At 49.0% G+C, this 23465-nt stretch overlaps 3 protein-coding genes and 1 pseudogene across 3 annotated transcripts; 1 reads left to right on the forward strand and 3 right to left on the reverse strand.

Moving 5' to 3' along the window:
* Positions 1-399: 399 nt before the first annotated feature.
* LOC115251700 (sorting nexin-27-like) lies at positions 400-9421 on the reverse strand. The gene is made up of 13 exons (XM_029844997.1): positions 9030-9421; positions 7432-7657; positions 7147-7339; positions 6833-6897; positions 6307-6411; positions 6079-6157; positions 5788-5951; positions 5341-5430; positions 4922-5071; positions 4468-4596; positions 4281-4340; positions 4153-4201; positions 400-3468 (listed from the first exon to the last, which is right to left on the reverse strand). Exons 1-13 carry the CDS (start codon positions 9329-9331, stop codon positions 3398-3400), a joined length of 1683 nt encoding a protein of 560 aa, XP_029700857.1. The 5' UTR covers positions 9332-9421; the 3' UTR covers positions 400-3397.
* Positions 9422-10553: 1132 nt separating this feature from the next.
* On the reverse strand, positions 10554-11866 carry LOC115251702 (ictacalcin-like). Its single transcript, XM_029844999.1, is given in 4 exon segments — positions 10554-10694; positions 10697-10802; positions 10902-11047; positions 11824-11866. Coding segments are annotated over 3 exon segments (279 nt in total). The 5' UTR covers positions 11040-11047; positions 11824-11866; the 3' UTR covers positions 10554-10659.
* A 3026-nt stretch (positions 11867-14892) lies between these two features.
* Positions 14893-16408, reverse strand: LOC101065219 (protein S100-A1-like). The gene is made up of 3 exons (XM_003969289.3): positions 16343-16408; positions 15216-15365; positions 14893-15145 (listed from the first exon to the last, which is right to left on the reverse strand). Exons 2-3 carry the CDS (start codon positions 15354-15356, stop codon positions 14984-14986), a joined length of 303 nt encoding a protein of 100 aa, XP_003969338.1. The 5' UTR covers positions 15357-15365; positions 16343-16408; the 3' UTR covers positions 14893-14983.
* Positions 16409-18403: 1995 nt separating this feature from the next.
* Positions 18404-23465, forward strand: part of LOC115251851 (tripartite motif-containing protein 46-like) — a 5422-nt pseudogene continuing 360 nt past the window's right edge.

Below are 23465 nucleotides of genomic sequence, written 5' to 3' on the forward strand. Positions count from 1 at the left end.
GACACGCTGCTAAATGAGCCTCTTATATTTATTAATATTCACCCGTCTGTTGCTGGCTCTGATCCGCCCACCTCTGCCCCAGCCCCCCCCCCCCCCGCCGCCGCCGCCGCCGCCGCCTCCATCAGTCACTGCAAAACAAGGAACCTCAGCAGAAAAGTTGCCCCACACGTGCACGTTGAGGCTCTAACGTCTCAATAACGGAACCTTGAAAGGCCATTTATTAATTAGCAGCCACATTAAAAGCTCGTCAGGGCACAGACCCACTGCTTAATCGCTCCCACATGAGCCCTGATTCTTTATTAGATTGTAGAACAGTCTGTAAGCGACCCCCCCCCCCCCAGGAGGAAATAATCAATGCTTTCATAAATCGGATTGTGCAAATAAATCCAGGACGGCCGCTTTATTTCCCAATATATAACTTTATTTAAAATATTGTTACAATTTATTACTCTACACAACATTTCCAAATGTTTTTATTGGTTTTACCTGTTGATTAGTAACCCTTCCTGTGTTATTAGATAGAAAACTCATGAGGTGTCAGTTCAACCCCCCCACAGACAGTGATGGCCAACAGTGGCTGGAGAGGTTCACCATCAGTTCCCCCCGTTTCTGTTTAAATAAATAAAAGTTTGGAGCTGGAGAGACCAGAGTGACCCCCCCCCCCCCCAGAGATTTTACTCTTTTAAAACAACTATTTACAGTTGATGATGGACACCAACGGCTCCGGTTTTGAACCAAAGTCTAAATTATGGACAGAAAGAGCCCCGTGTGGGGAAACGACCCCCCCACACAGGCGAACACTTTTATTAAACACTTTAATTCGTCCTTCGCGCGAGTCCCCGGACCTCTTTAAACGCACCATCGTTGGAATTAAGACGTTAAAACAGTTTCTAAAAGGAAAAAAATAAATAAATTAAAAATCGCCCGCGACGACAATCTGAACCAACAGAGCGGGAACGTTTGCTCCGTTGCTATGGCGACAGCGCGAATGAAACCTCCGGCCACTCGGAGGCTTGTTCACATCTGGATCGTTCCGTGTCCGCGATGGTGGATGTTGTAATCTGTTAATTAGTCTGTTAATTCCTGGGCGACATTCAATCCTCTTTGTTTGTTTGAGTGTTCGATCAGGCACCAAAGCTGCCCGGCACCGACGCGGCCCCGGCAAACAAACGCGCCAATCCGACCGTGGCGTGCTTTCTGACGGCTACACTGGACGAGGACCCGTGGCGAGCGTCCGCCTGGGCGGGAGGGACGCCCCCCCCCCACACACACACACTGAAAACACCCGAAGGAAAAGGAAACAGACGCCTATTCACAGCAGCACGAGCCACAGCGACAGAACAAACACTGAACAGTAAGAAAGACGGCGCGGAATTCGTTACTGGGGGGGGGGTTCGGTCGGGCTGACGGGGATGAAAGGGAACAGAGGCTGCAGTGAGAGGCGGCGCGGCGCTGCCACGGCAACCACATCCCCCTGTGATGCTGGAAGGATCAGCCTGGAGAGACTGACAGGAGACAGAAGAGGCAGCAAAACCTCTGCTGGCCTCCTTCAGGAGCCGGGAAAAGCCCACGGATGAACGCTCCGATCCTCCCGTCATCCATCTCTGCAGTGGCCATTACTTTGGCTGTCAAATTGCCCGAACAGCAATCAGCACAGTGCCCCCCCCCCCCCCCCCCCCCCCCCGAACACACACACACAACCACACACACACACACGTGCGCTAACCTGCTGGTGTGATGTAGTCTACTGCTCTAGGCTGTTCGTAATTAAACAATCATATTTTCACATCTTTTTTCTTGTTCCAGCCACTTTAAACAGGGTACAGAGGTGAGTGTGTGTGTGTGTGAGAGTGTGTGTGAGAGAGTGTGTGCTGGGATAGAAACCCAACGTTTGAGCGGCGGCGGAACAATGAGACGCCTCCCATTTATCTCCATCTGCCTGCCGCCTCCGATGTCAGATACAAACCCTCGTCTTCATTTGCAGGCGCGCGCACGGCTCATCAGAGGTGTCCAATCACAACCTCACAGCTTATCAGCAATGTCGGCGGAAAACAGAGGGCACGAGCACCCGCGCAGGCACGTGCACACACACACACACACAACTAAATTTCAGACTGGAGATTTTTCTGACGTTTGTGAATCGATCGACTGCGACACGAGTGGGACAAAACATTCAGATTCTGAACGTCTTCTTGGTTAAAACGGACGCGTTTCACCGGCATTTTTCTTTTTTTCATCCTTTCCGTAAACGAGACACGATTAGAACAGATCAAAACGTGACATCTGAGCCAAAAACACAGTGAGAAAACAGAAACGCTTGCAATTGCAACATGCATGTACACATAAGCTAATACTGTATTCGTTCCGCTGCAGTTGGGGGGCAGAAATCTTGCATTTCAGTCAACGTAAAACACACACACACACACACACACACACACGCACACACACACGTGTCCTGATGCAGCTTAACTGCAGAGGAGAAACACTTCTCGAGAAGTTACACAGCTCGGGGCTTCAGGCTTTAAGAAGCTCACACTACGTTCCAAATCAGCCCCCACCACCCAAAAAAACCGAATCTTCCGCTCTGCTGCCCCCTGCTGCCCCCTCATGGAACTGCAGCCAACGCACAAAACCTGTCAAAGGCATCACAAAGGTCACCGCCACAAAGGTCACCGCCGCCCCCCCAATCCTTGACTAACACCATCATCTCTGTGCAGCGACTATCAAGATGAAGCTCCTTCCTCACACACAAACAGAGAAATCGATGGTTGTGTGGTGAATCGATTCTAAAGAAACTGGCCCGGACTAGATCAAAAGAAGAAAAAAAAATTTGTTTTGGACCATAATTCTGTTCACAGTTCGCAGTACGAGACCAAGAAACAACTTAAACGATCAGGCTGTTCCATATTTTCCAGCTAGACACAGTTCAGAGCCTACGAATATCTTGTGTTTTGCTTTCTTCATCACCATCTTGTGAACAAACTGACCCCACTTGTCCGTCCGTCCGTCCGTCTCCCCCTTCTCTCCAACACTGTCGGCTCAGCTGATGAGGGCCACGTTAGCTCAGCTGACCGTCACGCTCGGCGCTCCGCGGTGCCCCCGGCCGTGCTCCAGCGTGACCGCGCTCCACATCACAGGGTGGACGCGTCGGGAAAAACAACGGTGATGCTATGAAGATCTAGGAAAATGTCATGGAAGTTGTGGGCTTTTTTTTTTTGTCAGTTCTTCATTGCTCTCCTCGCCGTGTCCCACAGCGGCTGGTTGCTTTTCCCAAATGTCTCGCTCCCATTCGGGCTTCCGGAGCGTTGCTGCCTCACGTCGATGTGGATGGGCGCTCTGTGGGGTGGCTGTGATGATGCAAGTGGACCAGTCTGAGTTTGGGGAATGACGAAGGGCTTTAGGATGTTGCGATCTCCCCCCCGAGGTGGCGCCACGCCTTCTGCTGCGTTTCCAGAGGAGGCAGATACTCTGGAACAAAGAGAGGTGAGGAAACAGGTCAGAATCGCGCCAACGCCGAAGCAGACGCAGAAATTCTGATCAATATTCACTCTTAAAATGGTCAAAACCTCATTTGTGCAACAATCACTTCTGATGTTGAAGCTGGAGGAACAAACCACTTTCAGAGCGTCCCTCATGCTGACAGAACAAACCTGTTTTTATCATAAACCCGTGTTTTATTTCCTTCAACAACACGTGCACGGACCTGTACGACAGGTCGACTCAGGTGTTACACAGGTCTATCAGTAATCACGAGTTCCCTGCCTTGGATCTCATAAAGATCTCATAAAGATCCGCTGACACGAGGCTCTGTGCTTTAACGCCACTTTATCACTCCGGTTCTTCCACTTTTTGCTGCAGGTTCCACCCTGGTCAGAAATAGCCTGAGGTTAAAGGAGAGACGGGAAGTCCTGACTTCACCGCTATGAATTACAATCGATAGTGAGGATAATAATGGTTCAGATTCACATTGAAATGCATAGAAAATTAAAGAGGCTCCGATGTGTTGACCCTCGTGACCCACTCAGAAGTCTCCCCCAGCAGACGCTGCTGTCAGACAGACGTCTTTATTCCTCGTCTTTATTGCTCCTGAATACACATCAGGCTTCCTCTGTGTTCTAATGTCACTATCGCACCACAGAGGCGGCTGTTTACCGTTGTTGCTGCAGTTTTTGTTGTCTTTGTCGGAGGCCTCCTCTTCAACCTGGAAGAGATATCAGTGAGGTTCAAACTTGGCAGAGACTCCTGGACTTCCCAGAACAAAGGAAAGGAGGGGTTCTTACCTGCTTCCTCCATTTCAGCTCACAAAAGACCCGTTCGAAGCACTCGTGCATGTAGTTGAACTGGGACCAACACGGAGAAAGATGCTATTATTAACATCACAGCAGCGACTCCTCCAAACAAACCTCATCAATCACATCTGTCGGGCCTAAAACCGGTAAGAGCGGCACCGAAGGTGCCCGGACTCACGTATGGAGTGAAAATCTTGACCCAGCGAGGTTTCTTCTCCCCCCGGACGTATTCAAAGCAGAAGGCCATCCCCTCCTCGTCCGTGTCCCAGCGCTTCATCTCCCCCCATTCAAAGGCGATGACCTGGTTCTGACGGAGAGGCCACGGGTCAACATTGAAACGATCCCACGGAATCAAAACCAAGGAGCACAGTCACAGTTGGGAGCTGCAATGCATTGTGGGATTGTTCCTTCAGCCCCCATCTATAAATAAATATGGTATTTCTTCTATTTAGGGGTGGGAACAGATCTGGGTGGTTACTAACGAGCTCCCTCATTTGCATTGACAGGAGAGGAACCGCGGTTCTGAACAGAGAAGCCGTTTCATGCTGTAACACACACGTTTGGGCTCCGCCTCCTCGCCGTCTATCTGCACCGACCTGACCTGCTTTGCGTGTTCGGTCGCCCGCCCTCACCTCCAGGGTTCCGTCCTCCGTGCACGCGTGCAGCTTGAAGTGATGGATGCTGATAGCCGTGATGACGTGACCTTTCCTCCTGGAGTCGCAGGAGCAGTGGGGGAAGATCACCTCGTTGTAGCCTTCGCACGTCCGCAGCAGACTCAGGTACTAGGAGAGAAACGCCAGACATTCCTCAGCGCTCCAACTGGGCTCCAGTTGTTTTAAACAAGCTTAATCAGCTTAACTGCAGTAAGTTTCTGGCTGGTTGCGTCTCCCCTGCTTCATTAACTCGACAATATTTATACTTCTAAACCACGTTCTGGCCTTTTTTTCTTCACTTCTGTTCAGGGAAATTGTGGCGACAGCTCTGCTTGATAGGAAAACGGCGTCGTCGCTCCGCTCCCCCGCTCGAACAAAGGCTGGCCTGTGGGACTGACCGTGGCCATCTTGCGCTGCTCTGCCAACTTCTGCAGCTGGTAGGACTTGTCCTCCGTTTTTATGAATCCCTTCTTCACGTCTTCCTGAGCCTGCACGGACGGACAGAGAGACAGACGGAGAGGTCGGTGGTTGGAGGTTTAGCGGACATCGTTATGATGCGTCTACAGGAGTTCTCGCTTAAACAGGTTGCAGCTGCTGACCTTAGCTAGGCGGCAGTTAGCCGCAGGCTGCTGCAGCTATTTGCAGCACCTCATTAGTGTTACTATTATTATTATATTATTATTTAGATGCCTTCTCCTTTCCTGGCCGTTCACATTCATGAAACACTTCGCTCGTTCCCATCTAAGATGCAGTTTGCACCACTGATATTCACGTTAGGACTAAAAAGAAACAGGCTCGCTTGCTCCCGTTACATTCATGATGAGCTGGATTTGGCCTCCTTTTACCTGGTGGAAGCAGTAGTGCAGCGCCAGAGGGTTGTCTCTTAGCAACTCCTCCTCTTGCAAGCTGAACAACCATTTGCGGAGGGCCAGGCACGTCCCCGGCACGGCTGATGTGTAATTCTGCACATAGAGCTTGTGGGGAAACTCATTAGGCGCCAGCTTCCGCACTACAGAAGAAGAGACAGCAGCAGAGGGATGAATCGGGGGGGCTGAACGGTGGTTCAGTTCATGACACAGCAACGGCTTCTACGAGCTTCCTGTTCGAAGAGCCTCCAGGAAGACGGCGGTTCTTACCGAACGAGTGGTTGATGACTTCAAAGAGGGCGAAGTAGCTGGCCATGATGCTGTCCATGCCGACCTTCATCACCAGCGCCTGCAGGGGGACGGAGACGCGGCCCGTCAGGCAGGAGAAGCGGAATTCTGATGAACAAGCGAGTTATTCCAATATCTAAAACTGTTTCAGTGGGATGCGCCAGCGTAGCCTGAGGGCTAAGCGCGTTGACGCCACCCGTGCGTCGATACCTGGTACACCTGGTCTGTGGTGCTGTTCTTGCGGACTCTGACAGAGATGGCGGTCTTGTCCGGCAGCGCTATCCGCAGTTCTATGTCCGTCACTCCGTTGTAGTTCTGGAAAATGAACAAAGTCAGCCAGCGTGCAGCCACCTGGAGCCTCACGAGCAGCTTCTCCTACACAACTGATCTGGTTCATCTTCCTCCTGAACTATCGGACCTCTTTAGCGCCGCCAGCAGGCCGATACGCGACACTGAACGATCCAATAAAAGACCGCAGGACGTCACAGAGGTTCCGTTTGTCCTAATATGTCAATAAACGGCGATGGAACTGTTTGTTTGTTCGTTGTTTACTTAGCAAATGTGATAATTGTAGCTCTCAAAGTCTTGTCCAGAGTTTTAAAGAGGTAACAGACAGGTAGGCGACTTCTACGGGGGGGGGGCAGAGGCGAAAGCGCCGCGTCACCGTTTCTTTTATAAACTGCCAGCTGACCTTTACTGCGATTTTATCAGAAGAGACACAAAAGGTGACGCAAACCTCATCTGATTCCGAGAGAAATTCCTGTATGATGTCACTCTCCCCGATCACCCGCACGGAGCAGACTGGAGCCGAGATGGTGACAGACAAGGACAGCAACACAGAAGACACAGGTGACTTTTAAACCAAAGAGAAACCGAAGAGAAACAACGTCCTTTCATCAAGATATTTCAGCTTGTGATAGAACTCATCCGTCCAGATGAGCTCAGTAACTCCCGCTGACTAAAAAAAACAACAAGCGATTCTTTCGCTTTGGCTTGTTTTTAAAAATAACACGGTTGTTTGCCCGGCGTGACCTTTTCGCATCCTCCTACCTCGCTCCAGATACTCCTCCAGGCCCCGGCGGCGAGCGTCGAGCTGCTGCTCCGACAGGGAGAAAGGCCATTTACCAGGAAACTTTGGGAAGTTGAAGTTGGAAAACTCCCTCTTCAGGTTCTGGTGCAGGATGGCAAATTCCCGATAGCGCTTGGAGCAGAGCTGTCTGCCCGACATGTACACGTTGTAGACCTGCAGCCACGCCACATGCACGGGAGAGCGCACGTTTACCAGCAGGAAGCGGCCTCCTCCATCAGAAACGACGGGACTCACGACGCACTCACCACAAACCTCTCCGAGTGTTGCTCCACGTGTTTGTACGTCGGGACGGAAATGGGCACCGCCTGCTTGTCGCTGTAGTCGTAGTTGGGCTGGACGTCCTCGCCTCCTTCCAACCCGTCGGCCTCCTGAGCCGGGACGGACAGCACGGCCAGAACCAGCTCCTTCTCCCCCGCGCGGATCAGGTCAACCACCTGCTTGTGGGTGGCGCCTTCCACGCTCACGCCGTTGCTGGAAGGAGAGGCCGCGCTTGTTACTGACCATAAATAATCAACATGGGAAAATTAAACGTTGTCTCCCTGCTGTTCATTAATTGGAAAAGAAATTGGATTTGTGCCTGGACAATAAGCTAAATAATGCAGATGCTGGACAACAGGCTGCTCATTAGCGTCACCGATGGCGTTAGAAGCCTCTCGTCTTGGCTTTGCCGACACCAGATGGCTCCAGCATCAGGTGTCCCTGTTAATCTGCCGTGAGACAGCAGGACGACAGAAGATGCTGCACGAGCACAGGTGAACGCCTCGCCCTCGTGGTCATGGGCCGCGTCTCCGTGACTGTTGGTGAGCCGTGTCAAATGGAACGCCAGTAAGGGGGGGGGGAATGTGAGTTTAACAAGTGTTTAACTGTGACAGCACCAGTGTAACGTCGCTGCTCAATACCCTGCACACATTAATTAGACAAAGGCTGCAGGGACAAACTGGAATTTTGTTGTTGGATCCGGGGGAAACTGCTGACAGAAGTTCTCCTTTCTGCAGCGCCGTAAAGCTGCCTGATAAGTCATATGATAAGGCTGCTGTCATGGGATCAGGAAGAGAGAAAAGTCAACATAAACTGGAGCTCTCACAGGTTTAACGCACTTTCAGCGTCTCCGGAAGCAGAAGTCAGATCTTGTCCTACTACTTCGTTTCTCTTCTCTTTTATTCCAACTTTAGACTGTCGAATTATGTTTATATGCGCAGATGCCAAAGAAAGCGCATTCTCCCTGGGATAATCCACAAAACAAACTGACACTTTTCAAGGAAAAGCCTTTCATATAAAGAAAAATCCCTCATACGCAAATGGGAAACACCTGTACCGAAGAGGAGAAACGCGCACAATCACAGCGGCTAACAAACAAACACCGTCATCACACAATGCTTCCAAAAGTGACATTTATAACATTGCTACTCGGTCCAGAGCAATTCAACGTCGAAAAATGAATGAAAACTATTGTTTTGGCTACACAAGAAGTGGTTAGGGCGCAAAGTGCGGCGTTAGCTACCTGGCTCGCATGCTAGCTAAAGCTAATCAACATGCACAGCCTGTTGTCAGCTTATGTAAGCGGGTTAGCATCTTAGCCGTAGCCGGCTAGCACCAGCCTTAGCTCAGGGCACTAAAATCATCCGAATGCAAACAATTATTACACGCATGACACGCACGACACGCAGCGATGTTATTCAGCAGCCGCGGTGGTCATTTTGGTGTCAAGTCGGTACCGTCGCCGCATGCTGTAGCGGTACCGTGAAGGTGTTCAACATCAATCTGGACCCATGCCTGAAATGGGATAAAGTGGCCAAAACTAATTAGCTAAACCGAATAAGCGCAGCAGGTCTGGGCCACTCACACTTCCAGGATCCGGTCCCCCTTCGCGATCCCGGCTCGGTCCGCCGCACCCCCCGGCAACACGGCGCTGACATGCTGGAGGGGAGCGTACAGTTCCCCGTTGATGCTCCGAAGCTGCCCTCCTTCGCTGACTTGACCGCGGACATTGAAGCCGTATCCGGACTCCGACTTGACGATCCGCACCACCCGCGGCCCCGACACCACGGCCGCGTTCTGGGCCCCCGTTCCCGCAGAGGAACCGGTGACTAAACCGTTGCGGGATGCCGAAGTGGACCGACTTGCATCGCCTTCTACATCCGCCATCTTATCCGCAGGCCCTGGTCCCGTCCTGCTCCGTCTTCTAGCAAATTCAAAACAACACTCGGTCTCCGTCCTCCGCTCCACAGACCGACGCTGGGCCGATGACCCGCCCCCAGATAGCGTCATGAAACACGGCTGCACAACGTGACCCCCCCCCCCCCCGGAAGCGTCACCCGGCAGACTGGCCTGTCAGTGCTTTCAATATTCCATTTATCAGCGGACACACACAAATATTTATATTTAAAATCGACAGTGAGATTCAGAGAATCAGCGTGATTGGAGAGAGATCCGAGTTCTTCTCAAATATGAATTCATTCATGTTCAAATAACAACTGAGCTACATTTGCGTCTTGACACAATGAAGCAATCAGACTTTTGTCAGCATTTTCGGTTTTGATGGTTTGGGTTTGTCCAAGCGATACAATATTCTGTTGCATTTTTCATAGTTTACTTTTAAACAAGTGATATTTGATCACGTGACCGCGAGGGGGCGATAGAGCGCCGGGCCGAGACGGCGATGCTGGAATCTGTTTAAACTTACATTTAAGAGAGGTCAAAGTTTTCAATAAACACGAAAACTAAAACTAATGTTGAACTATAACAGGACATCTATCAATAAAAGAATAGTTCAAGTTTTGGAAGAAAGGTTTTCATGTATTTATGATTAAACTGAAGGGTGGCTCGTTATTATGTATTATGTATTGTTTTTTATCTTATGACAAAAGAAACTGCGGAGTTACCATTTTTTTTTAATTGAATTTGTATTTCATATAATTTAAAACAACTTACTGGCAGCACAAGTTGTGTTGCGCAATGTTGCTGAGGCAACAGGCGAGAGTAAATCAAAACACTATGCAAGAATTATTTTAAAGAAATTAAATCATTGGGGGAAAAAACCCAACAATGCGGTTTCCTATTTTAAATGCTTATTGTCGTTAAATTATTTATTAACCAGCTGTATGGAACTGGGAACGGCCCTTAACAGAACCGGAAAAACTTCAGATTGAAACAGGAAATGACAAAAAACTAACAAAAAGAAGTTATTATCTTAATACTTAATATTTAGAGGTATATCTACCTCTTGGGCCCTCGGGAAATGTAATTTTGTATAAACTGTTTATAGTAAATGATGAGGAGCTTGTGAACTAGTCACGAGTATCTTTTTATTGATGTGTTGCACTGATCCATTTATCCTGATGTACCGCATTCAAAAATCAGGTTTTATTTGGAAGGAAAAGGTTTATTTAAGTGTGCATGACTTCAGGTGTTTGTTCCTGTATAATAAGTAGCAAGTATTGATTGACATGAAGGGCGGTGAACCTTCTGATCCTCTACTTTTTGCCAGTGAAGTATTCGTGGCACATCCAGTCAGGCAGAAGATCATCCTGCCGTACTCGTTGAAGTCCACGCTGTTGTCCTTGTTAGTGTCCAGGTCTTTGAAGATGAGGTCCACGGCCCCCTTGTTGGCGGTGTCCTGCACACGACAGAGATGGCAGCAACTTTCAGGACCAGAATCAGATTGTGGTTTGCTCATGCGGAGCAGTTAAAGATAACGGTCGGAGCGGTGGGCCACCTTCAGAAGCTCTCCCAGTTCATTGTGGAGCAGCTCCTTCAGCTCTGCCTTGCTCAGGGTGTGGGGGTCCCCCTCCCTGCCAGCATATTTGCTGAAGGATTTGATGAGGAGGCTCATGGCTGTGCAGACGTCAGACATGCTGGAAGCTGCTTCAAACAACACGAATGGAAAATCAAGCACTCATCACAAGACTGGCTGAAGGGCTTCCATTCATATTTTCATTTTCAGCTATTGTGAATAATTTGCAAAGTCATTTTTAACCGCGCAGCAGAGTTGGAGCGTGAACCAGGAAAGTTCCCAGTGTTTATTGTTTGTTTCCTCCGTGAAGCTGGGAGACAGAAACACACACTGGTTTCCACCAGGGCCCAGCCCCTCTTATTTCCATTCTGGTCTCTAACGCAGCGTCTCTGCAGAGCAACACGTTGCCATGGCAACAGCTAGGTCCTTCCTGTGACCCGGGTAAAACTACAGGCAAGTAAACAGGTGTTAGACTTGATTATTGTCCCCACTGGGATTTCAGATACCACATTTTTTTTTCACTCTGTGTATGTTTAAAGTGTGTTTCTTTGCACTGATCCGTGAACCCATGGAGACGGTTGTTGACTGACTCACCGGGAGCTCCTTCCTCCCAACGGTACCGTGAGGAAACTGACACAAAGGGCTTCCCAAACCCAAACTGCAGAGAACTATTATTTAATCACAAGTGAACAGTTTCAAGGCAAAGATGGCATATTGGGTTTGAATTTCCCAAAACCAGAATGAATCTAAACTCATCTACACAAGCAGAACCGACAAAGTTTGCCAATTAAAGCCTACTGCTGATTACTATCTTGTTCTGTCCATAAAACCCATTAAAAGCACGATTCTCTATCTAAAGAAGAGAAAACATCAAACAGTGGACACCTTTTAGAGCTCTACTCACCAGTGGTGATGAAAGCAGATGAAGAGTCTCAGTGTTGGATGAGCTGTGATGAGAAATGAGAGCAGGATGCCTCTTAAAAGACCACACCCAGGATCCCGGGATCCCTCCCTCCGCATGGCTCCCGCCTCAGCTGGTGCCTCACACAAACACAACACACAACAAACACACAACATGTTTCACAGGCATTCCACGTTTTCCAGTGTCGCCTTGTTTTCTTTTGTTTTTAGTGCTTTCTGCGCTACGTTTTGCTGCTGGCATCCACGCTGCAAAGTGATTGAAACCCAATGAGAAGATGGAAAGAGTTATTACAGTGTAACAGTCTATAACAGTTATGGCCTAAATCGCTGTCATGCTGCTCCATTTAGGCTTCTGAATTTAGCCCCTAAACAGCCAGCAGCAGTGTTAGGGCCCCTCTCTGACTCAGATGATGTCTCTCTACCCTTCCTGGTGATCTTTGCCATGCTGGGATTCCTGCCAAACCCCCAAAAGCTGGAAGAGATCACAGAAGGAGGTCGACAAAAACAGGCTCGTGGCTGCACAGAGGAAAAAAACAACAACAACACACAAACACACAAAAGGGAAAATCACGCAAAAGTGGCAGAGACTCACGGGCTGGCTGCCCCCCAGGGGGCTGAAGAGGAGGTCCGACATGAGGGTCTGTGTGTTTGTGTGTGGGGGGGGGGGGGGGCAAGAATGAGATGATGTCTGGGTGTCCCTCATTACCCAGAAACTGGACCTCTTCTCAGTCGGTCACCTGAGGAGAGCAACTGGCCGAGAGATGCACAACAGGAGCAGAACGTCTTTTTCTACCTGCTCTTCATCAATGAAGCATCCAAAAAAAAATCAACCAAAGCATGAAACCGCCCAAGAGCGAGACGAAAGAACGGGAACAGGAACAGGAAGCGTGTTGCCGGGGTGGGATGAGTCTGAAGTTTGGCCCATCAAATCCCCCTGGCAGCAATAGGGGCCGAAGAATCTGCTGCGAAAAGGGCCCAACTGGATGGGGGGGGGGGGGGGGGGGGGCAGGAGCGGCGGAAACCCACGAGCTTGGCAGATATATGTCATTAACCTTCCTTCTGTATAATTATTTGTTGGTTGAGATGAGTGCTGCCTAATGTGGCTCCTCGCTCTATGTAATTTGCGATGATGAAGTGACTCAGAGTAAAAATCTTATCAGGTTCTGACTCACTGCAGGAAGCAGAATGTGAAAATCAACCACAGAGCGTCTCCATGGTGCTGAGCGGAGGGTTCCATGATTCTCATTACTGTATAAGTAATGAACAATAAAACCTTCCTCCTCCTCCAGGCTTTCATTCGTCTGGTCAGCTTGTTGCAGGTGTAAAGGATGGAAACTGCAGCTGCAATCAGGGAAATTCAGCAGCGTGTGTCGACGGTCCATTTCGACCTTTTTTAGTGAGTCAATGTAATAATAAAGGGAAAAAAAGGATGGAAAATCACAGATGTGGGATTATATTTAGTGTACGATTGAGTCAGCAGGTAAGAATGTGTTGAAACGCTGCGCTGGTTGTGTACTTTGTGCTGTTTTACTCTTAGATGCAAGCTGATTGTTTTCCTGAGTGAAAATACCACTGGACCGATGTTATCACCTCACATTTAAATTCCCCTGATGGCCGCCTGCCTGAAAATGTCGCGGCTTCCTGGAAAGTTTCGGTCTCTCTTGTCCATTTAGATCAGATCTTGGTGTATTTCTGAATGTTGCAGAGAAAATGGAAACGATTCTGAGCTGGTTTGTTTCATGTTTAATTGACTGCGAACAGGCATATTCGGGTCCAAAAGCAGAGTCTGTGTCTATAAAACAGTGGCCCTGACTTCCCTGATGAGACCTGAGAGGTCTAAGCTCCGCCCATTTCTACCTGTGGCCAACCTTAAAGAAAAACTCTGCGCCACATTCCAGGAAGGTGGGAGGGGGGGATGGGGGGTCCTAAGACCGTTCAGTCTGGGACAGCAGACGCCCTTTTCTGTGTGTTTACCAGAGGTGTGGCACATGTGGGATGTTTGCTCATTTCATTCCCACCAAGACACTTTTTTTAGATCATTTTCCAATGGAAACATCTAATTTCAGTTTTAATGGTTTTCCTCAGTAATCGAGTTTAACATCTGCAACAGCTGGACTTGGACGATAGTGTAAAAGCCAGATACTTGTGAATAGTGGATATTTTTAAATGCAGTCCTCTCCCAGTTTAATAGAAAAATACAAAAGTTCTGCTCAAAAATGTGGCCGCTGTAGGAATCTCTCGTGTGTTTTATGGCCACGGTGCTTTTTGCTGTACTTGTACTGAGCGCAGAAGGCATATGGGGATGGTAACCTAGCAACCTGAGTTCCCTTTCACCATAATCATAACGAACCCTGCCCAAGGAGGTGTGTTCAGGCTGATTCATATTCCCCGGGTTTGGTCTTGCAGGCATGTTTGAAGAGCTAGAGCTAAACCACTGTGGCCGCCAGGCTCTTACGCAACCATACACACACCATAACTGACAGAAATGCCATATTATCCATAAATAATTGCTTTTTGCCCCCTTTTGCTTACACCAATCCTGAGAAATTCCACGCAGGGGAAACTTTGAGGAGGAGGTCATGTGGTTCGGTTTCCCTCCAACTTTCAGCAGACGATGAGATACAAAGAAAAGAATTTTGTGGAAACTCTTCGGTGCCCCGTGACTCACACACTCCACATACTGCATCCTCGGCGCACTGGAGGCAGCCTCACTGTGATTCAATGCTAAATTTAATGTAAAAGTGCCCCCCGAGGAGAGGAAGAAGACAAAAACCTCCATGGAACAACAGAACGGGACTGTCGGTGCACAGCTGAAAGTGTTGTTATGAATGTGGCGTAAGTGGTCTGTAGTTCCCTCATGGACGTCCCTGAGGGTGTGTCGGATCTGAAACATTCTTCCACAGCAGTGATAACAAGGAATTTATCAGGGAAGGGTGCCCTTTGACACAGGGGCGTAAAAAGCCAAGGCAGGAAGTGATCCCAGCTGTGCTAGGTAGCTGCCATTGAGACTAAGGTTTCAGTCCTACACAGCAAAATAGGAGTCGCAGACTTATTAAGGTGAGAAAAACTTTAGTGAAAATTGCAAATTTAGACATACATGAACCGGTAACAACTTCTTCAGTGTGTTCAACGGGCGAGACGCTTTACATCCTCCCGCTCTTCCTCATGTGCGTCTGATAGCACTGCTCACAAGCGATGGACAGTCCGACAACCAGAGACACGAACTCTTCAAAATCCACCTGGCCGTCGCCGTTGGTGTCCAGGTCCCTCATGATTTTATCGACCGCAGCGGGGTCCTTCTGAGACTGAGACAAGCACAGGACGCGTTAACGGCCGCGCGCAGGTCACCTGACCTCGCTCAGCACCGGTTCATACCCGCAGGAAGTTGGTCAGCTCGTTCTCCATCAGCTCCCGGAGCTCCCGCCGGCTGAGGGTGCCGCTCCGACCCTCCTTGGAGGCGTAACGGTGGAACACTTTGATGAGTGACTCCATTGCTATCTCCAGTTCCGAAGGCATGTTGTCTGACTGCAAACCACATTTAAAAGATGAAATAATATTATGGATTCGATGGTGGATGACATTGAGTTGAGCTTCCTTGGGGGCGGGGCTTCAGGGAAATGTCATAAAGTGTCAGCGCATTCCGGTCATGTCACTGTTGTGCAACTGATGGCCTTATCAGAGAAACCCCCAATTAAATCTGATGCTAGATGACAAATGAAGAATTCCAACCTCTGGCTGTGAATCCCATCATGTGGAGGACTCGTTGGGGTTTTAAGGGAATTAAAAGAGATATGAGAAAACCTTTGGATGACTTCATGACTGTAAATCAAATGTGCCCCTTTCACACTATGAATTCCTGTTTCAACACTGCTAAAACTGCCAAACAGGAAGTATGAAATAGAAGGAATATGTGGGAGGCAATGCAATACCATCGGCTGAACGAACACACGAAGATGTGTCATAGCTTAAAATGGTGAGATTTACAAGAAGTAGCTGGGAGAACATAGAGGAAGGAAAGTCACGCTCAGGTCCACACTCGGCCACACCCTCTATAGTGCACTTTACCTACACTTACCTCCAACTTTTCCCACTTATCCCACAAACACACAATCGTGGAATCGTGTTAGAATAACTCTGTGTTCCAGAATGAAACTATAAACAACGATGTCCTTGTCCAGCAGGATGTAAACTGCTTAATTAGCTTCTTAACAGTCACAAAATGTTTTGGTGAGATATTTTAAGCCTCGGATTCTATCCAGTCGTATAATCCACATAGTGCAGCCTGCTATACTTTATTCTGGAAGCCTTTTCCAAGTGTTAAATTAAAGTTTAAAAGGTTTCGCTCCAGCAGCCGGAGGACCTCGTTTCTATTTTCACGGCATCATTAAACAGAAATGTACGAAACGTTTTTGTTTTTCTTTGGATGTTTTTTTTTTTTTTAACATTCTGCTTTCTAAGCTCTAAAAGTTCTGACAACGTCAGCAGGAACCGTTACTTCTTACCGTGCAGGGCTGCGACGTGGATCGGCCGAGGAGTAGGAACGCTCAGAGATCGCTGCCACCTCCCCCGGAGCTTTTATTGTGCGGCACCGCCCAGTTTGCTGGGTGCGCCCTGACTTTGGATTCAACCTGCGGACGAGCAGCGAGTGTGACACATTCTCTCCTCAATAACAGTTACCGTTATTTAGTAATAGAAAGCATCATTTCGGCAAATGCAGATACACGTTCCTTTTGTTTTTCTGTTGCTGTATTTTTTGAAGATATTGTTATTTTGGAAAGAGAGACAAAATACAAAATACATGGTGGGTGAAGCTGATTCTGATAATATGTGTACCACACCGTCCCGTGTAACAAAATATGTTGTATTTACTCATTTATTGATGGTAAATTGTTGAATGGGTTATGGCTATTTTGGAATGAATTGATAATAACTCAAAGATTCACTTTTCTAAGGTTCTTTGCCGCTATTTTAAAATTATTTTTGCATTTTGAATTAAAATCAAACATACTCACTTCCACGAGGTTTTTAAATGAGTTTGTCGTTTATTATTTAATTGTGTTCAACTTTAATATGGCGCATCTGTCATAATTCACGTAACATTTCAGCGGTTACCCTGAGGTCGCTGCGCCCCCTTGTGGCTAAGATGCGGAACTACAACCTCCACCTGCATCAGGACTACCGACCTTTGCACCCTCGCGGTGATGAAGTCAGACTGAGGCCATTGTTCAACCTTTGATGGCGCAGAAACTGATATCTTGTTTTTCCTAAGTTGCTGTGGCTCTAACAGTGTTTCTTAATTGCTTATTTGCTAAACTGCCATGTGCTGATGGCCACAGCACAAAGACCCACATAATAAGCTCTTATATATAATAAAATCTAAACTAGTATGGATCCAGAGCATTCTGCCCAGCTGGGCACTTCTCTCTTTTGCCCTTATTGGGGGGGGAATGACTCTCTTGAGCTCAGCACCCCTCACAAGATGTGAAGTTTAGCATTAGATCAGCAGTTTGCTGCAAGACCCTTGATGTGTTGGTGGCTGCTTCTACAATAGATCAGTGGGAAATGTGCAGAAAGGCAGATTTGCTTGCTATTGTGGCATTTTAAGCAACAACACCTCATCTTCTTGTGTCTTCACCTGAGTTAGAGGCTCAAGGTCAGTTTGGCCCAGAACCTTCTGTGTTCCTCAGCTTTGCTCTGATGAGAAGGAAGGTTTGGAGAGCCCCCCCCCCCCCATCTCACAGCCTCTGGGTGAGAGAGGCTCCCTCACTGGGTGTCCTGGCTGTAAAAAAAAGAAAAAAATAAGAAAGAGCGGTTATGTTGTGAGGTGACCCTGCTGGAGGATCTGAGGGGAACCTTCAGGGTCCCAGAGTCAAACTTAATCCAGATGCTAAGAAGAGGGAGCCACCCCCCCCCCCCCCCCCCAACAACTGTCTCCATTTGCAAACATAAGAATAACAGGGAGGATGTTGGACCAGTTCCATATAAAACATCACCTTTGAAGTAAATGATAGGAATACAGTATTATTCACTGGTAGGAATAATAGTGACCTCACTCTTTACACATTAGCACTAATAGACACTAGAACACTTCCAATATGTCTCCATATTCCACAGATTTGCAGTTGCGGCACCTTTAACCCCAACTCGGCTGTGCATTTCCATCATATGGAAGCAAGCATGCGCCGCGTCTGTGCGCCGCATCCAGCGTCCGCTGCGGGGCGTGAAGGGTTAGGGGCGGGATGTCTGGCTCAGAAATAAATGCCACAGGCGCCTGTTACCACTCAGCGAGGAGAGAAACCGAAAAAAACAGCTAATTTCGAATCAGCGCTCATTTTATATATAAAAATCGTTTGTTCCTTCGTCTTTTTCCGCTTTTGCGCGCCTGAACCAGCGAGATCGAATCTTTCGAGACAAAAATAATAATAATCACTCATAAATTGATTTGTTTTTTCCCAGTGGATTGGAAGCAGGTTATTCTGAATCATTCTCAGCAGCAATAATTAGAATATGTGTCGTTCCGAGCACCGTGCTGGAGATACCTCGCGTCGGATATCCATGAGGCAGAACGGTCTGAAAATGGCAGAGATGGATTTTAAAACGGCCACATCCACGATGGAAGCCCTGGCCCGGATCAGTGTGAGTATTTCTGTTTACATCAGTTCGCTACAGCCCGTGTTGGTGTAGATGGAGACCACAAGAGTGCATGTTCCCTCTCCATCCGGCGTGGGACCGTTGCGACGAGGCTGCGCGAAGATAACAGCTTAGAAATAAAGCACAATAAAACAGCGCTGGTCCATCATGGGTGGAGGATGCGCGGTGCCAATACGACTCCTCACATTTACCAGCAGAGCTGAAGAGGTCTAAGTGCCTCAACCTTCCCTATCGATCACCGACGCAACCCCAAACATTCGGGCTTGAGACACAAATCGCTTCTTTTTTAGGATGATGGTCGTCTCTATGGAGACGGGATGCAGGGGCGGGTGATGCTACGCGAGGGCTGTAAGACGGCAGCAGCAACGCGATGAGGGGGCATCGCTGTTTAATAACGCGGTGGAAATGAGGAATGTGGCACAATCGTGACCCCAAATCTGCACGTTTGACTTGCGTTAATCACGTCCGGACGCAGCGGCCGCACCATCTCAGCGGCGCTGTCGGTGGTGGGCTCGAGACCCACGGCGCAGCGCCCCAAACCCTCCCCCCGGCCAAGGATGATGCTGCCTTGATGCCTGAAATATACGCGTAGTCCGTCTTCTGCCATGCCGCCTAGATTCCAGGTGAAGGTAAGGATCTATGCAGCCGTCCCGGCTCGTGCTCGGCTCGCGCGGGAGGTGAAGCCGTTAGATGGATTTAGATAACTAAAGGAGCAAAAGGAGACAGATTTTTGGGGATAGCTGGAGGAGAGCGGCGGGCCAGGCTTGACATTGGAGGGTGACATAAACAGGAAGTGGAATATGTGGGGGTTAAATGCTAAATAATTCAGATATGTCAACCTGCTGTTCGCAGCACGTGACGCAAACGGGACGAGCTCAGGTTGATCCGCTGCAGCAGAACCCGAACTGCAGGAATTCCCGGTGAAACCCTGCGGGGGGGCAGCTATGATGCCACCTGATCAGGATCGATTCTGCGTCCGTGTTGTGGATTTTAACCGCTAGTTTTAGCGCGTGTCCTGCTGCTGCAGCCTCGTCCGCCACTTCGTCCTGTCCTGGTGTCCGTGCGCTGCTGCCACCATGCACCATGGGGGGGGGGGGGGGGGCAAAGGCTTCTGTAACACTGACAAAAGGCCGCTCTGACTCCATTTCTGTCCGCATGCATGAGGTAAGACAGTCAGTGCTACATTTATGCAACAGCCCGTGCACGAGACCTGCGCCCTTGAGAATGACCATGACAGCTATAAAGGGAGCAGCAATACCCCCCCCCCCCCCCAGTGCTAACCATTAGACTGTGGTTTAAGCAGTGAGTGCGATGTATTATGCAAATGATGTTGTGTCCCAGTCTCCAGTGCACCCCACTGTGTGCACAACTATTAATGCCACAAATCCCCCCCCCCCCCCAAAAAAAAACAGTAATCTGCAACTGTATTACAATAGGTTGGGCTGGAATGTGGATCAGTAATGAACTTCTGGCTGTTATTCTCATTTAACAAGCATGGTCTAAATTCAGCGATGCCCACAGCGTGTTCATGAAGGAAATAACCCCACGCTGGAGGTAAACGCGCGTACGTGAGAGAGACCAAAACATCAGATAAAACATGTCAGGATGTGCTCATTTAAATCTGAGGTTTGGAAAAATGCTAAGTCATTAGCATTAGCATTGGAAGCAAAGGCATAATCGCATTAGAGTCTGAGGCAAAGAGAGCAGAGCGAGCTCTTAAATGACTTTAGAAAGAAAGTTAAAATGTTACCAGCTATTCTGGAGCGTAATGAGGGTAAATAGGGAGTAGCGGTGTGTAATCCCAGGTTAAGCAGCATTTTCAACAAAGAGCGGGGCAGCAGAGGGCAAACTGGGTAAATCCAGCTTTGAGGTATTTAAGGTGGGAGCGAATAAAGCGTGAATCTGCAGGTGAGAAGCGTGTGAGGACGCTGCCATAGAATGTTCCCTTCTACCAGGGAGACGGTTCTGTGACAGCCATGAACTGCTCAGGCCGTAGCAATGGACACGCAGGTCCTGTCTGTTCGTTAATGGGAGGGGAGGCCATGAAGAAGAGGGGGCCGAGAACAGGACCCTGCAGTAAACAGGAGAGGCCAGAGGCGCGTCAAGAGATGACGTCACCAAACGAACCCGCGTTTCCCTGTTCTGGATTCAGGCTTCAGTTTCAGGCTTCAACGATGCAGATTGCATTAAAAATAAAAGACCCACCTGCCGCTTCTTTGCTCCTGCCAGTCGAACATGAAGAGCCTGGAGTTGGAGCTGCACTGTCCGGTCTGCAAGGACATCACCAAACAGCCCCCATAGTGCTGCCGTGCCAGCACAGCGTCTGCCTCATGTGTGCCTCCGAGGTCTTGGTGGCCAGTGGCTATCCGCTTCCAGAGCTTCCTGCGGAGCCCAACTCCCCGGCCTCCACGCCCAGCATGCGCTCCCCCCGCCAGGCCCGCAGGCCCGCGCCCAAAGCTGAGCAGCGGCCTATCGACCGCGTGTTACGAGCAGGTCTGGAATACTCCTTTTTGTTTGACAATGATACGTTTTGGGGTACTAATGACCTCCAGGTCAACCAGAGCGCAGTGTTGAAGTGTTTGTGATTTTTCTCGATTGGAGGTCCCCATCCACCGTCACCGTCCATGCCCCGCTCTCCAGGACATGGGACGTATCCGGGGCGACGGCGTAAGGAGGGCCCGCCGCTGGTGATGATGTTCCCGTGCGTCCCATGTGGTCGAGACGTGGAGCTGGGAGAGAAGGGCCTCGCCGACTGCCTGCGCAACCTCACGTTGGAGCGTATAGTGGAAAGGTATCCTCAAAGGTTCTCGGTGACCTTCCACAGGTCCCATGTCTGCTCAGTAAGATACAGCGGGTCAAGAAATAAAGGTCCGCCACTAAAACAGGTCACATGCTGTAATGTTTGGTCACCGTCGCTATAACGTTGATTCCAGAAGCTTCTGCAGGGGGGAAGATTGAGTTCCATCCAATCATTTATCACCAATGATGGGAGCACATCCCATCGAGGAAGAAACCATCGTCGGCTGACCTCATTCTTCAGGCCCAAAATGTTCCTGAACCTGGACCTGCACCAACCCCAGATCATAGCTGCCCCCCCACAGGGTTTCAGTTTTTGACCCAGTTTTAGTAGTTTCTGCTGTCTCCTTAGCTCCCTCTGTAGGACGATGAGTTCAACCTTCTCAAACACACCGACATCTTTTCCACGACCACAGGATGTTTGAAAAAATCAGTTAAATAAGTTCCCGGCTTAAATAGTTGCTGCCAGCTGAAGGCTCATGGCCCCTGCAGTAATTATCCAATAGGATGCGCTTCCCTATTTGCTCAGTTAAATCCAGGTGGTGACTTTTACTGGCCAGCTGGTGTATTATGGCAGCGTACATGAGCATCAAAACATAAACTGCAACACTCTCTCCACACAGCAGAACCAGGAAAATATGGAACAACACCAGTGTGTCCTTTACACCTGAAATTAACCTTTTTGTTTAGTCATATACAAAAAAATGCAGATTGCCCTTGTCCTGATTTGTCACCTGACTAAGCAAAGGTATTATAAGCACATTGCATCCAAGTATAAATTCAAATGCATAAATGAGGGAAAACAAGAAATTCTGATGTTTTATATATGTATGACTGAACAGTGACACCTAGTGGTGTATTATCGTAAAAGCAGCCATTTGGGACGGTCATTTTCAATACTGTGGCGTTGTTACTTTGAATTATTTAAAAGATGGGTTTAAAATTGATCAAATTCAGGGCCGATCTGAATTTGATAAAGCTGAACAATAACCCAACAATGCTATTGTTCCTAATTCTCCGTCTCCAACAGGTACAGACACACAGTGAGTCTGGGCAGCGTCGCTGTGATGTGCCAGTTCTGCAAACCTCCTCAAACTCTGGAGGCCACCAAAGGCTGTGCTGACTGCAGGGCCAATTTCTGCAACGAGTGTTTCAAGCTATATCATCCGTGGGGGACGCCGCGGGCGCAGCACGAACACATCCAGCCTACACTCAACTTTAGACCCAAAGTAAGACACGGATAAGACGAGCTCAAACCTTCCAGGGGTGTTTTCAAGTTCACTGTGAGACTGTTCAGACGGTTACGGTCTTGGTCTGAGTCTGTGGGAACTAGAGGGAGAAATGTTTGACAGGATCAGACCGGAAATGTGGGGAAAGGTCCAGCGATGTCCGTTCAGGTCACCTCACAGGAGACGCTAACGAACCAAATTAATGAACCGACTCGCAGAACACGAGGCTGGACAGCAAGCGTGAGGACGGGCGAGGACGAGGAAGACAGTTTGTGCGAGGAGGAGATAATTAGATGTAGGCGGAAGGCGCTGAGGCAATTAGGAGATAGTTAGGGAGGAGGAGATGGACACACGAGGGAGGACACCACAGACAGAACGTGACTGAATGGACCCGGGCTGACGGATCCTGACAGGACCAGCAGAGGCCACCCGTGTCCACCACAACTGTCCATCGTTAAGACAGCACTTTGATCCAAACTGATAAAGAGACACTATTGCGGTTCTTATATTCTCTGTTTTCATCTGGCTCCCAGGTTCTGACGTGTCCAGAACACGACCAGGAGAAGCTGCACTTCTACTGCAGGTCCTGTCAGCGGCTGCTGTGTCCTCTCTGCAAACTGAGACGCGTCCACTCGGGACACAAAATCCTGCCGGTGGCGCACGCGTACCAGGCCCTGAAGGTACGGGTCGCACTCAGAACCCAACAGCTCGGAACCCAAACACGCGCAACAAACGCTGTCACACGTTTTCCATTATAAATGAAATAAAAAAAAACCGTGCACGTGCGTGTGCGTGCGTGTTTTACTTGACAGGAGAAGATTACCAAGGAGGTGACCTACGTTCTGTCCAACCAGGACACGGTTCTGGCCCAGATTACCCAGCTGGAGAGTTCCATCACTCAGACAGAGGTGAATAACGTGACGCGGGGTAAAGGAGGAAGGGGAGACGG

The sequence above is a fragment of the Takifugu rubripes genome, chromosome 12 (genome assembly GCF_901000725.2).
Source record: "Takifugu rubripes chromosome 12, fTakRub1.2, whole genome shotgun sequence".
Lineage (NCBI taxonomy): Eukaryota > Metazoa > Chordata > Actinopteri > Tetraodontiformes > Tetraodontidae > Takifugu > Takifugu rubripes.

Coding starts and splice junctions, on each gene's coding strand:
- LOC115251700 (XM_029844997.1), bottom strand. CDS start 9,331: ATGGCGGATGTAGAAGGCGATGCAAGTCGGTCCACTTCGGCATCCCGC. Junction 4,597..4,921: donor CGGAGGACGGAACCCTGGAG/GTGAGGGCGGGC, acceptor CCTCTCCGTCAG/AACCAGGTCATCGCCTTTGA. Junction 3,469..4,152: donor CAAAAACTGCAGCAACAACG/GTAAACAGCCGC, acceptor TCTTTGTTCCAG/AGTATCTGCCTCCTCTGGAA.
- LOC101065219 (XM_003969289.3), bottom strand. CDS start 15,356: ATGCCTTCGGAACTGGAGATAGCAATGGAGTCACTCATCAAAGTGTTC. Junction 15,146..15,215: donor AGCTGACCAACTTCCTGCGG/GTATGAACCGGT, acceptor TGCTTGTCTCAG/TCTCAGAAGGACCCCGCTGC.